The sequence below is a fragment of the Mirounga angustirostris genome, unplaced genomic scaffold, assembly GCF_029215605.1.
Source record: "Mirounga angustirostris isolate CCGP_5_RB_7025 unplaced genomic scaffold, mMirAng1.0.hap1 SCAF_11, whole genome shotgun sequence".
Classification (NCBI taxonomy): domain Eukaryota; kingdom Metazoa; phylum Chordata; class Mammalia; order Carnivora; family Phocidae; genus Mirounga; species Mirounga angustirostris.
In genome coordinates this window covers 58,626,615-58,640,429 of record NW_026991719.1, presented here as the reverse complement: position 1 = coordinate 58,640,429, position 13,815 = coordinate 58,626,615, and the positions used below count along the sequence as shown (strand labels likewise).

The 13,815-nt window shown below is 39.1% G+C and overlaps 1 protein-coding gene across 10 annotated transcripts in view; it reads left to right on the top strand.

Moving 5' to 3' along the window:
• Positions 1-13,815, top strand: part of HDAC8 (histone deacetylase 8) — a 214,365-nt gene that overhangs the window by 42,375 nt on the left and 158,175 nt on the right. For 8 of the 10 annotated variants that reach the window (XM_064574252.1, XM_045879520.3, XM_045879525.3 and 5 more), the window contains exon 5: positions 3,183-3,290. The exons of the other annotated variants lie outside the window; for them this stretch is intronic. In XM_064574252.1, coding sequence (XP_064430322.1) covers positions 3,183-3,290 — 108 coding nt within the window. The remainder of the gene's footprint in view (positions 1-3,182; positions 3,291-13,815) is intronic. 10 annotated transcript variants of the gene reach the window in all.

The window sequence follows — 13,815 nt, the reverse complement described above, 5'->3', positions numbered from 1 at the left end:
ACAGACAGTAGATTAGTAGTTTCCTGGCTCTGGGGGTAAGAATAGGGATTAACTGTAACAGGTATGAGGACTCTTACTGGAGGGATAAAAATGTTCTAAAACTAAATTATGGTGATGGCTGCCTAACTCAGTAAATTTATTAAAAATCATTGAATTGTATACTTAATATGGATAAATTTTATGGTATCTAAATCATATCTTAATAAAGCCACAAAAAAATTCCTTTGATCCCACCTTTAAAAATTGTCTGTTACACATTAGTTCCTTGTAACTATGAATCATATAAATAATGTGTAGTGGGATCCCATGTTCGTTGATCAGAAAACTTAATATTGTTAAGATGGCAACACTGCCAAGTTGATCTACAGATTCAACACAGTCCCTACAAAATCCTAGCTGGCTTTTTGTAGAAATTGACAAGCTGATCCTAAAATACATATGGAAATGCAGGGGACCTACAGAAAGTCAAAACAATCTTGAGAAAGAACAAAGTTGGAGGACTCACACTGTAATCAAGACAGTGTGGTGCTGGCATAAGGTTAGACATATAGATCAATGGAATAGAATTGAGAGTCCAGAAATAAACCCTCACATTTATGGTCAATTGATTTTTGACAAAGGTACTAAGACAATTCAATAGGGAAAGAATAGTCTTTTCAACAAATGGTGCTGGGACAACCGGATCCACATGCAAAAGAATGAATTTGGACCTCTACTTCCTACCATATATAACAATTTAAAATAGATCATAGACCTAAGTGTAAGAGCTAAAATTATAAAACTCTTAGAAGAAAGCATTGGAGCAAATCATCATAACCTTGGCTTTGGCAAAGCCTTCTTAGATATATCACCAAAAGCACAAGCAACAAAAGAAAAAAATAAATAGATTGGACCTCATCAAGATTAAGTCCTCCGGGGCTTCAAAGAACACCATCAAGAAAGTGAAAAGACAGCCAATAGAATGAGAGAAAACATTTCCAAATCATACACAGGCATACCTTGGAGGTATTGCAGGTTCTGTTCTAGACCACTGCAGTAATGCAAATATCACAATAAAGGGAGTCAAGTGAATTTTTTTGGTTTCCCAGTGCATATAAAAATGTATGTTTATACTGTAGTCTTCCAAGTTTGCAATAACAAATTATGTCTAAAAAAATGTATATATTTAATTTAAAAACACTTTATTGCTAAAAAATTCTAACCATCATCTGAGCTTTCAGTGAGTCATACTCTTTTTTGCCAGTGGAGGGTTTTGCCTCAGTGTCAATGGCTGCCAACTGATCGGGGTGGTGGTTGCTGAAGGTTGGGGTGGCCGTGGCAGTTTCTTAAAAGAAGACAATGATGAAGTTTGCCACACAATATGGGCTCTTCCTTTCAACGATTTCTCTAGCACATGAGGCTGTTTGATAGCATTTTACCCACAGTAGAACTTGTTTCAAAATTAGAGTCAATCCTGTCAAACCCTGCCGCTGCTTTATCAACTAAGTTGATGTAATATTCTAAATCTTTTGTTGCCATTTCAACAGTCTACACAGCATCTTCACCAGGAGTAGATTCCATCGCAAGGAACCACTTTCTATGCTCATCCATAAGAAGCAATTCCTTGTCCATAAGTTTTATCACGAGATTGTGGCAATTCAGTCGCATCTTCAGGCTCCACTTCTAATTCTAGTTCTCTCGCTGTTTCCACCATAAACCTTCAATTTGTTTTAAAAAAAGTCATTATCTGTGGAGCACAGTAAAGTGCAATAAAACGGATGTGCCTGTATCTGTTCAGAGGTTTGTGTCCAGAATATATAAAGAACTCTTCCAACTCAGCAATAAAAAGACAAATAGCCCAGTTAAAATATGGGCAAAGGACTTGAATAGATCCTTATACCAAGAAGATGTACAAATGGCCAATGAGCACATGGAAAGATGTTCAACATCATTGGTCATTAGGGAAGCGCAGAGCAAAACTACAGTAAGATACCACTTCACACCCACCAGGATGGCTAGAATCAACTAGACAGATGATGCCAAATGCACGTGAGGACAGGCGAAATTATAACCCTCACACACTGCTAGTGGGAATGTAAAATGGTACAGCCACTTTGGAAAACAATCTGGTGGTTCCTCAGAAGCAAACCATATAACTGCAGATGCACAACATTATCCATTTGATGTTCTTAGGAAGAGCAAGAAGGCCCTTGTGGCCGGAGCAAAGTCAGTAATGAGGACAGGGGCAGGAGAGGACAGAGGAATTGATAAGGGCCATGTCATGCAAGGCCTTGTGGACCATGGTAGGACTTTGGATTTTATTGTGAATGCGATGGAGTTATGATCAGGAGCTCTTGGGTCTTAGTGAGATTGTAGTATCCATTGTAAGGAGTGAGAAAGAGACAGCTAGAGGGAAGTAAATTATTACTGAGCAGCCTTGAAGACCCACCTGTGATTGGGAACCATAAATGTGTAATGGGGTACCCCTGCAGTTACATGGTTTGTTCCAATAGCACTTGACCATCCTAGCTTTGGGAACAGAAAAAACAGGTGGCCAGACTGACTTAAGGTTGGGATTTGAGGTTCAGATGCCAGGAGGAAACTGGCTGGTAAACTAACTCATAAGCAAGTACTAAGGTAGGTTCTTAACAGAGAAAAATCACATTTTCAGGAGTCTTTGAAAAAGGAAGTACTGTATTTCTGCCATCTTTCGCTGCTTTGCTGTAAGCAATTTAGAAGCAATTAATTTAGTGAAAGAAGCATTGAGAGGAGACTTAAATATGAGCCTCAGCTCTCCCAGTGACTGTGACACCAAGGATAAATTCTCAAAGCTGACAGCTGTGAGAAGGCTAAAGAAATTATCTTTCTGGCTGCTTGTTAAATCATGCCAAGAAATTAGCTTTACGCCATAAAACAAAACTCTTCAGCCTCTCTTGGCAACAATTCTTCCAAATTTCCTCCGTGCTACCAAATTTCTCCCGATGCAGCTCAGCTCATTCTCCTTGTGCCAGGGACGACCTGTACAACATCCCTTCATGGAATAAACGGTAGTTTAAATCAAATCCTACCCCTCCTCTGCTCACAAGCCTCCAAAGGCTTCCCATCTCACTAAGGATAAAGGCCACACTCTTTGTGACGGCCCCTGGGATTTGGTCCCATCAGAACTCATCTTGTACTGCTCTCCTTCATTAACTGTGTTCCAGCCACACTGGCCTTTCAGCTTCTCAAATAGGCCAAGGAAGTTCTTTCCTGCCTCAGAGCTTTTGCAATGCTGTTCTCTCTGCCTGGAAGACTTCTCCATCTCAGTATGGGTGAGTTTCTTTTCACTTTTCAGGTCTTTGTCTAAATATCACCTACTCAGAGAATCTTTCCTGACCAACCTATCTGAAGTAACGCTCACACACACCCTGTTACTCTCGATCACATTACTGTGTGTTGTTTTTGTGATGTCACTTGTCACAGGATGTTGTTTTCTTGTTTGTTTTTGTATTTTTCACCTGCTTCCACATAGCCTGCCCCCCCACACACACACACTGTGAAGTCCTTGAGAATAGGCTTATCTGTATGATCTGTTCATCTTTATTCCCAGAGTATATATAGAACAGAGTGAGTGCTCAGTACAAATTTATATGTTGAGGGAGGAAGGAAGGGATAGACCTCTTTTGTTACCTGTGCCCAATAAGTAATCATTAAGATTATTTCTCAAACCCTTAGTTATTTGTATTGTCCTCTACTGGACTCTTCCATAGTGGAATAAAATCCTGATTTCCTGACTGATCTTGAATATTAGAGAGAGGATTATCATATTATAGACTTTCAGAGTCAGGAAGAACCAGAAGTCATCTATTCTAATCTCTCTCTCCATGTAGAGACCTTTCTGCAGTATCTATCCCAGGATTCCTTAAGATGTCTCAGTGGCAACTACAGGAAGTAAAGGGGTAGCTAAGTATATAGGGTTCTGGAACCCCCGCCCCCAAGTGTCCACTCACGCTTTAACCAGAGCAGTGTTGATTTTGTTTGTTTTCTATATTGGGATTCCACATAAAAATTCATTTAAAAAAAAAAAAACAGTCTGCTGCTCAAGAGAACTTTAAAAACTACAGATCTGGGGCGCCTGGCTGGCTCAGTCAGTAGAGCATGTGACCCTTGATCTCCGGGTCATGAATTCAAGCCCCACATTTGGCATAGAGCTGACTTAAAAAAAAAAAAAAAAAAAAAAAGAGCTACAGATCTAACCTATGCCTGAACATGCATATCTTGATATTCCTTCATGCCATTGTTACATCTCTGTCTTCAATATTTAAAGATGACACAATGGACAGCAATCGCTATCTGTGCATGTGTTTGTCACTACAGAGACAAACGTACCACCAGATGGTTCTTTCTACATTTAAAGCCTGTCCACTGGTTTGAAGCACTAGGTTTTTATTTCGTAGCATCAAGATGGTCTGTGCAGTCTCCCGGGAGTCTATCGCTGTGCTGCAGTACTGAGAACCACTTCAAATATGACCTTACAGCTATCTTCCACTCTCCTTGTTTGTCTCACATCGGTGAATTACCTTCTTTGTTTCAGTATTAAATTTCACCCTAGTGATATCCACCCACTTTGCCAATTGATTCAAGTCATTTCAATTTTAAGTGTGTCTACCAAACAAAACTGCCACATCTAACTTTATTTTTTGGATATATTTAATGCAAAGCTCCCTATTTTATCACACATTAAAAAAACAAACAAACAAACTAATGACATGTCTCTAGATCCAGAACCAGCTTCTACCTAAATCCATGCTTTGTTTCTCTATTTGTTTGTTTGTTCTTCGGGGCGGCGGGGGAGAAGGAGGGGAGCAATGCGTCATGGATCCTTAAAATTTCCTGATTTGGGTACTGATCAGGCCCAGTGTTTTTCTAGTTTATCACATTTGAATTTGTAAATGTATAATCTGAACATTATTTTTCGTTTATTCAAGGTAAAAAATATGAATCCTATTCTCCATTCTTTAGACATTTCATCATTCCTATAAATTCTTTAAAATAAAAAAAAAATGTTTTCTTCAGAGCCTGCCATGTGCTAAGCACTGTGCTAGGTGTTGAAGGTATAAAGATGAGTAAGAGATACAGTCCTTGCTCTCAAAGAGTTTATAAAGTCTAGTGGACGAGACAGGTACAGGAAGTAATCATGTGCAAGCCAGTCTGATAAGTACTGTGGTAGAGGTTTAAATAAACTGCTGGAGTACAAAAAAGGAATCAACTTTCTTTGCCTGCAAAAGGAAGGTGGAACTTCAGGGCCGTCTTCACAGCCAGATCTTAAAGGATGGGTAAGAGGTTGGCAGAGGAGATGGAAGTCATTCAACATCCAAGACTACATACGCGCAAAGCCCCAGAGACTTAGAGAATATACTGTGTTTGGGATAGGGAGAAAAGTTTAATGTGGTTAAATTCTAAGTACTTGAGGGGAATGGTGAGATAAGAGACTTGAGGAAGTAGGCCCAGCCAAGACCATGAAGGGCGTTGTGTACTATGCTAAAGAAAGGGTCTTTTTTCGTATAGGCATGTGGACTCCTTGAGGGGTTTTTAAGCAGGGTAATGACATTGTCAGAATTGTGCTTTAGAAACTTACAATAAGCAGTGTAAAGTGTATGATAGGAAGGGAACACTGGGGGCGCCTGGGTGACTCAGTCGTTAAGCAACTGCCTTCGGCTCAGGTCATGGTCCCAGGGTCCTGGGATCGAGTCCCACGTTGGGCTCCCTGCTCCGCGGGAAGCCTGCTTCTCCCTCTCCCACTGCCCCCTGCTTGTGTTCCCTCTCTCACTGTGTCTCTCTCTGTCAAATAAATAAATAAAATCTTTAAAAAAAAAAAAAAAAGAAGGGAACACTGGGAGGAATATAGGACCCCTAGAAGCTCTATAGTATGTGGCCAATTCCCTAAGTACCCTGGGATAGAAATCATTTTTGTTTTTCAACTGTAAAAGAGGAATAGCCATTTCTTCCCTTACTTCATATGGAGCTAATGGGAGTAAATGAGATCGTATGTCCTCTGAGCCTCTTAGAAGAAAGCTTCCAGGTTAGGGCTAGGTGGCTGGAAGTTGAGAAAAACATAGTCTATACCATATAATTTCACACTTATTCATGCACATTTTATGGGTTTTTTAAATATGTATTTGTCTTATCTTACAGCTCGATTTGACTCAGTCATAATCTTTTGAAGGGCAGGGTCCAGGACATCTTGCATTGTCCACAACCCTTAGTACAGAGACAGAGCACAGAATGAGTCCTCAGCACCCTCCTGCGGATTGATCGCATCCAGTGTCCCCTCTTAGGCAGACTGCCAAGACTGAGGTATCAGAGGAAGGCCACAGTACTACTGGGGACTAGGAGTAATGTTATATTTCAAGGCTCATTTTCTGGGGGTGGCCAAAATGATTCTGAGTCTTGTTCAGCCAGGCCTACGAGTGCCAGCCAGGCCCCTTTACTCCCTGCCTTGGGCTTGACACCTTCTTATAAATATGAGGTAAATTATGAAAGTTCCCTCTGTATAAAATAGAAATAATTATCATTTTGCTAGGAAGTCACAATCTACAGCTGAAAACTATTGAGTAGAATATATGTATATTATAATTGTGAACAAAATTTCAGAATGTAGCTAGTCATTTGTTTGCAGAAAAGGTGTAAAAAATAGTGTTCCACCTTTTATATTTTGTCTTTTTGATACCATAATTAACATAGATATAACATGACAACAACCCTAGGTGTTTTCAATCCAAGTTTTGAACAATTTCAGTAATACATGGTAAAATTTGTCAAGAGGCTTAATCCTATAGCCAAAGGACATTTGAGGAGCTCCCATATGTTTTTCTTGGATGTCAAAAAATTACCCTAGATTTGCATCAGCAGAAGCCAGAAAGTCTGAAAAGCATTCCCTGCATTTTTAAAGGAAGCACTCTTCCCTCTCTCCTGATTCGGCAGAGGTTGTGATCAGTTCACTGAGCAGAATGGCATTTCCTCCTATCCACACCTAACATAAACTCCAGCCAATTTAATGGGGTATATTACGTAGGTTGGGGATGCAAGCACATAAAGTCTTTGGCTCCTGAGACACTCATCTTGTGTGCCAAGACCAGGTGCAGAAATACAAATACATATATATTAAGCCTGAGACAGCTGCTTTGCCAGTGCTTTTGTGTTTTTTCTATTTAACTGGAAAGGTTGAGCAGACACGGTTTCCATCAGTTATTCATAAAATGTTATTTTTCTTGTGGAGGAAGAGAGTACATTGAATTCCTCAACTCAATATTGATGTCTAAACCATTGAGGCTTTTAAGTTCATTAATTGAGAGCTTACAGTAAAAAGTAATTTTTTTGATTAACCAGAATGCTCAGGAATGGAATGTTCTGGTTAATGGACTTTTCTGGTTTAGGGAACAGTTGCACCAGACTTTTTATTTGTTTTAAACATATTCTTTAACCTTTTAAAAAAAAATGTGTCTATAGCTTTCTGCCTTAGTAAGCACAGTAGACCAGACCTGATTGAATCTGGCTACTATCACTTAGAGTTACACAGTGTTTCTGCAAACCCTTGATTCTAATTGGATAAGATCACCAAAAGTCCTGGATATTGACCAAATCTGGACTGAACCTGGGGTATATGCTGGGAAATTTGGGAAATTGTTTGGTTTCTTCTCATTCACTTCCTTCCCTAAAAGCAGAGTGATATAAAAGAAAAATTCACTAGCCAAGTGAAGATGTTGACTTGCTAATCTATACTTGACTGAATAAAACCATAGTTTAGAACATGAAAATTCTATGTCATCAGAGAAAAAGGTGCTAAAAAGCTTAGATCCAAAAAATGAGACTTTGCATGTCCAAAGGAAACAACAAGTAGATTGAGTTCATCTTGACCTGTCGCTTCAATTTATTCCCTAACTGAATTAATCTTACAGCAATTATCAGGGACCTAGTCACCGCTTTGACTCTTCTGTAGTGCAAATGTTAGGTTTTGTTTATAAACTAGCTAAGGTTCTTGGCGGTAAATAGAACTGCTTTATACTTCTCCCATTCATTTACCTTAGACTATATAATTATCCAAAGGGAAATATGGTCTGTGAATTCTGAAAGTGGCCTTCCAGCACTTTTCACCATAATGAATTCATAGTCCCTTTTCTTGATTCATTTTCAGGCAAATATTACCATATTTCTATTCTCTCAAGCCTTCATTTGTCTTTAATAGAGACTGCTTATCATGTCAAATGGTGTGGAAAGAGTGAGAACTGTGTAGAATTATGCTGCTGTCACATTTATTTTATTTCCTGGATAACATTTTCAGTTTTGTCACACAGTTACTGGATTTGTTTCTATTAACAAGTAGAGCCTTCTTGACCTGATCCTTTTTCACACATATTCCTGTATAACTTCTAAATCCAAAGGTGCTAGGACAGTAGCTAAATTGGGTTTATAGAGGAGAGGACCACCACGAAGTCAGTTGGTACAAATTTGGCCCTGGGTCACTTACTTGCCTTTTGGGGGGGATTTAAAAAAAAAAAAAACAAAAAAACAACCTTTATTCCAAATCCACATAACCTGAAAGTTGAAAAGGATTAAAGTTTGGTGAGATATTGTAGGAGAAACCTGGAGAGAAAAGTTGCTACTAGAAGGATCTGTGGCAGTTCCTTTTTGACCAAAAAGCTTCTAAATGCAAGTTAGAAAATGGCAAAGGGGAGGGAGGCGAACAGAAAAGGTAGTAAAGTGGTGCACGAAAGATAAGCGAAGAGGTAGGAGGCAACTGACCAGATAGACTAATTTCAGCAACATTATAAATGAAATGGAAACAGGAATAGGCATGAAGGAGAGGTGGAAGAAATTATGAAGGAGAGGAAAAGCAACAAATGTTGACAGAAGTATATCATAGCTGTTTACCAAAGTGATTAAGCTTATGTGCAGAAGAGCCAGACTGCCTAAACTCAAATTCAAGATCAACCACTTCCTACCTACATGACTTTGGACAAGATACTTAATCTCCCTGTTTTAGTTTCCTCATTTTTAAAATGGAAATAATAATAGTATCTACCTCACAGGGCTGCTGTGAAAAATGATTGAGTTAACACATTGAAAGCACCTAGGACAGTTCCTGGCACAGGATCATCACTCAATAAATGTTGTCCGTTATTTTTATTATATGCCAACAACAGAGAAAAGCCAAACCATACTACCGGCTGGTTCCAAAATAGCTATAATGTAAGTAAAGAATTATAAGAGTTATGCTACCACTGAAAGAGAAACTAGGAAGGGCCAAATAAGTAAACACTGGAAATCTATGATGCTGAATTTTGATGCCAGGACTGAACAAAAAAAATGTTGCAAAATCTTTGCCAGTAACAATGCAGCTGTTGAACAGTGCAGGTATCTGGCTCTGCCTGGGTGAGGTAGCCACCTGATGTTTTAAAAAAATGTCTTAATGTCATTCAAGATCCAAGCATCCCTGATCTGTGGCCTAATGGACATAAAAACAGCAAATACATGTGAGTAAATGCAGTTGACTGGGCCCTGTGCTTTTTCTTAAAAATTGACTTTGTGGTTTACAGTTCACCAGGGCATTTAAGAAGCTAAATGTTTCTGGTAAAGAAAAAAAATATTGCCTGGGGCACCTGGCTGGCTCAGTTGGTAGAGCATATGACTCTTGATCTCAGGGTCATGAGTTCAAGCCCCACATTGGGTGTAGAGCTTACTTTTTTAAAAAATTTCCTAACCACAGTGCTGCAGACACGTTTCTCAGAGTTTTCAGACGTATGTTTGCTGAACCTGATCTATCCTCTGAATACATTTATGTTGATGATGTGAAAGAGAAATGCCCTGCACAATGAGGAAATGATTTTATTCACCTATTGCAATAGGGAGAACATTTATGAATAAGGAATATCTCAAAGAAAAGCAAGGGAGCCTGGGGCTTTACAGAGACAGGTAAACAAGGGAGTCATCTGCAAGTCTTATGGGAGTCATCGGGAAAGATGGAGATGGGTATTATTCTAAAGTAATATGCTGGGGTAGGATGGTACCTTGCAATTCACCTTTTCCTGGAAAACAAAAGGGGCCAAGGTTCTTAAACATTACTGCTTTCTGGGGCGCATAGGGCTCAGATAAACTTCAACAATGTCATTTTCCCCTTTTGTTCGAGACGAGTATTATCGCCAAGCAGCTCAGAGGTAATGGTAAACCTCCTGAGTATGCTGAAGCAGGGTCTAAGAAATAGTCTCTTGAGCACTCTTAGCTGCTCCTTTAAAACTAGTTGAACAATCTGTTGAGAGGTAGTGGCAAAAGTCAGTTGTTGTAGGGTTTGGAGTTCAGACATCTTTAAAGAGGGAAGACTAAAATGGAAAAAAAAATAATACAAAAGATTATATTACAGAAAAGAGCCAGCCAAGAATTGAACCCTGAAGGTAACCAGTCAAGTGGATTCTAATACATCGATGGAGGAAAATCTGTTTTGCAGCACCACTCATGGAGCAAAGATGTCAGTGTTCTTGGTGACACTGTCCGTAATCTAGGTTACCTCTCATAGAAGGACATGCATGACCTGAGCATTTCTTCAGACACCCTTCGTGTTCTAGGTGGCAGCTTGTTGAAGGAGAATTCCAGTCATACGTGGTCTGCTGTGGTGACCAGTTCTTTCAGATTTATATTGAGTCATTGGGCTTTAGCTTGCAGGACTGCTTCAGATCCCAGAGAAGACGAAGCTATAAGGCAACACAGGGTCCTGATAGGGACTTGGGCCGTCAAGTTTTAGTCCTTGGTGACTCCAAGTCAGGTGAGAGGAAGAAAAATTGGAAAAGTTCATTTGGAGGATATTAGCCAGATATTGAAGAACACTGGAAGAATAGAAAATTTGGTAAGGATCAACAATTTGGGCAGGGTAACCAGGTCCAGTCCAGTTTCCATGTAGATACCAAAACTGGTTCTTCCGCATGGGGAAGTCAATTATATCTCTACCAGAGAAGACAAAGTTTGCATACTCATCAGTAACCTGCAGTTTATGAAGAGATGATAGCTCAAAGACAATAACTAGATTCTGAATACCTGGAATGGTGTGTTATAGATGACACAGAGTTTTCCTTTAAAACACAAAATTTCTCTGAACAGTCATGTCCCTTTTTATCAAAGATAATCTCAAAGAAAGATTATTCTTGAACTCAAAATAAGGTATCTGGTCCCACAAGCCACAAAAGAAAAAAATAGATAAATTGAAGTTCACCAAAATTTAAAACTTTTGTGTATCAAAGTACGTTGTTAGCAAGAAAGTGAAAAGACAGCCTACAAAATGGGAGAAAATATTTGCAAATCATATTTCTGATAAGCGTCTGGTATCCAGAATATATAAAGAACTCAGACAGCTCAACAACAAAAAGTCCCAATTTAAAAATGAGCAAAGGACTTGAATAGACATTTCTCCAGAGAAGATATACAAATGGCTAACAAGCATACAAAATGATGTTTGACATCATTAGTCATCAGGGAAATGCAAATTAAATTCACAATGAGACACCACTTCACACCCACTAGGCATGGCTAGAATTGAAAAAGCAAAACAGAAAATAACAAGTGTTGATGAGGATGCAGAGGAATTGGAACCCTCATATACTGCTGGTGGGAATGTAAAATGGTGCAGCTGCCATAGAAAACAGCTTGGCTGTCTTCAAAAGTTAAACATAGAATTACCATTATGTCCTAGCAATTTCACTCCTGAGTATATATCCAAATAAATTGAGAGAAGGTACTCAAACACTTGTACACACATGTTCATAGCAGCACTATTCACAAAAGCCAAGAGGTAGAAACAACCCAAATGTCCATCAGCAGATGAATGTATAGACAAAATGGGGTATGGCCATACAATGGAATATTACTCGGCCATAAAAAGGAATGAAGCACTGACACATGCTACAACATGGATGAACCCCTAAAACATTATGCCAAGAGAAAGAAGCCAGACATAAAAGATCACATAGGATATGATGTCGCTTGCAGGAAATATCCGGAATAGGTAAATCTATAGGGACAGAATACAGACTGAAGGTTGTCAGGGGCCAGCAGGAGGGAGAAACAGGGAATGACTGCTTAATTAGTGCAGGGTTTTCTTTTGAGGTGTGAAAATGTTTGGGAACTAAACTGAGGTGGAAGTTGTGCAATATTAGGAATGTACTAAATGCCACTGAGTTATAGAGTTTAAAATGGTTATTTTAATATTATGTACATTTTACCTCAATAACAAATACTTAAAAATAAAAATTGGCCTCATCACATTTAGCCTGATTATCTACCTAGGTGCAGCAAGAATGGTAATTTACCATTTGGACCTTCTTAAGCTTGTTTTGCTGGAAGTTTTCATAAGAAATCTCACTTGGAAATTTTAAAAGCCCGTTAAAGCTAGGAAGCCAAGCTAAGGGGATTTTATCTGCAGTGTTTATGAATTTGGGACAATTCCTCTCTTCTTGGGGTCTCCAAGATATCCTAAGCTTCCAGGGCTTGCCAGGAAGTAACCTTCCTTACTCGCTTGTAAGACTGGGAACTCTGTAAGCCAGGTACCAGGTACCAGGCTAGTTTTCCCAAGAGGGCTTTGTATGCATTGCTCAATAAAGTCAACCTTAACTTCCTTAAAAGTGTTTGATCATATCTGATTCAGTGAGCATCATTGACCAATATGACATTCCAGGCAAGGCGTTGGTTATATAACCAATGTTTCCAGTCACGTCCTGATAACAGGTAGGACAGATAATTCTTATTGAACCTATACAAATAATTATATTACTATGGAAATCAGAATGCTCAACAAGAGTTTCTGAATCCTGGAGGGCTCAGGCAGGGGCAATGAGGTATCATTTACAAGTGTGTCATTTCTGTTTGCAAAAAGCCTGGTTTACTAAATTATTGTGAGTTATAGATAGCATAAGAAAAAAGAGAAATGAGTCCCTTATACATCCGGAAATCAGAACATTAAAACATCAGCAATAGTCTTTGTTTTGATTGAAACATAGTTAACATATGATGTTACATTAGTTTCAGGTGTCCAACTTAGTGATTCCACAACTCCATAGGTTACGCTTTGCTCCCCCCAAGCGTAGCTGCCATCTGTCACCATCCAGCACTATTACAAAATCATCGACTACATTCCCTATGCTGTGCCTTTTATTCCCATGACTTATTCATTCTACAACTGGAAACCTGTACCTCCCACTCCTCTTCTCCCATTTTGCCCATCCCCGCACCCCTCCCATCTGGCAACCATCCGTTTGTTCTCTTATTTATGGGTCTGTCTGCTTTAAAACATCAGTAATATTCTCAACAAAATCCACAATCATCCCTCATCAGTTTCATTCAGGTCTGTGTAATTAGTTTTGTTCCACTCGACCTTGCAGCAGTGGTCTCACTAACCTGTCTACTTATCAACTTGAGTTCTTGAAATCCTGACTCAGTTCATTGATATGGTCTCAGAGTCATTTCAGCTATACCATAAAAAGCCTGTACTCAATATTTGGCAAAATCATTTTCCATGGGGCTCTGAGAAAGCCGTTCTTTGTTGAAGATGAAGCACTTTAGCTTGTACCTGATTGCAAGTGCTCTCAGGGACACATCAGACGAAAACACAACAAAACCATCTGTAAATAGCAAAGGACGTACAAAAGCTTTGGTTAACTTGCTATGATCATTTTCAAAAATGAAAGATCTGATGAGAATTCATTACAAGAACAATAATGCAACTGACAAGGACATGTAGTCGTTTCTGTGGCATGCAAAACAATATAAAAGTCAATCCCAAAAAAGTTTTTAGACAGAATATCCATAAACATAATG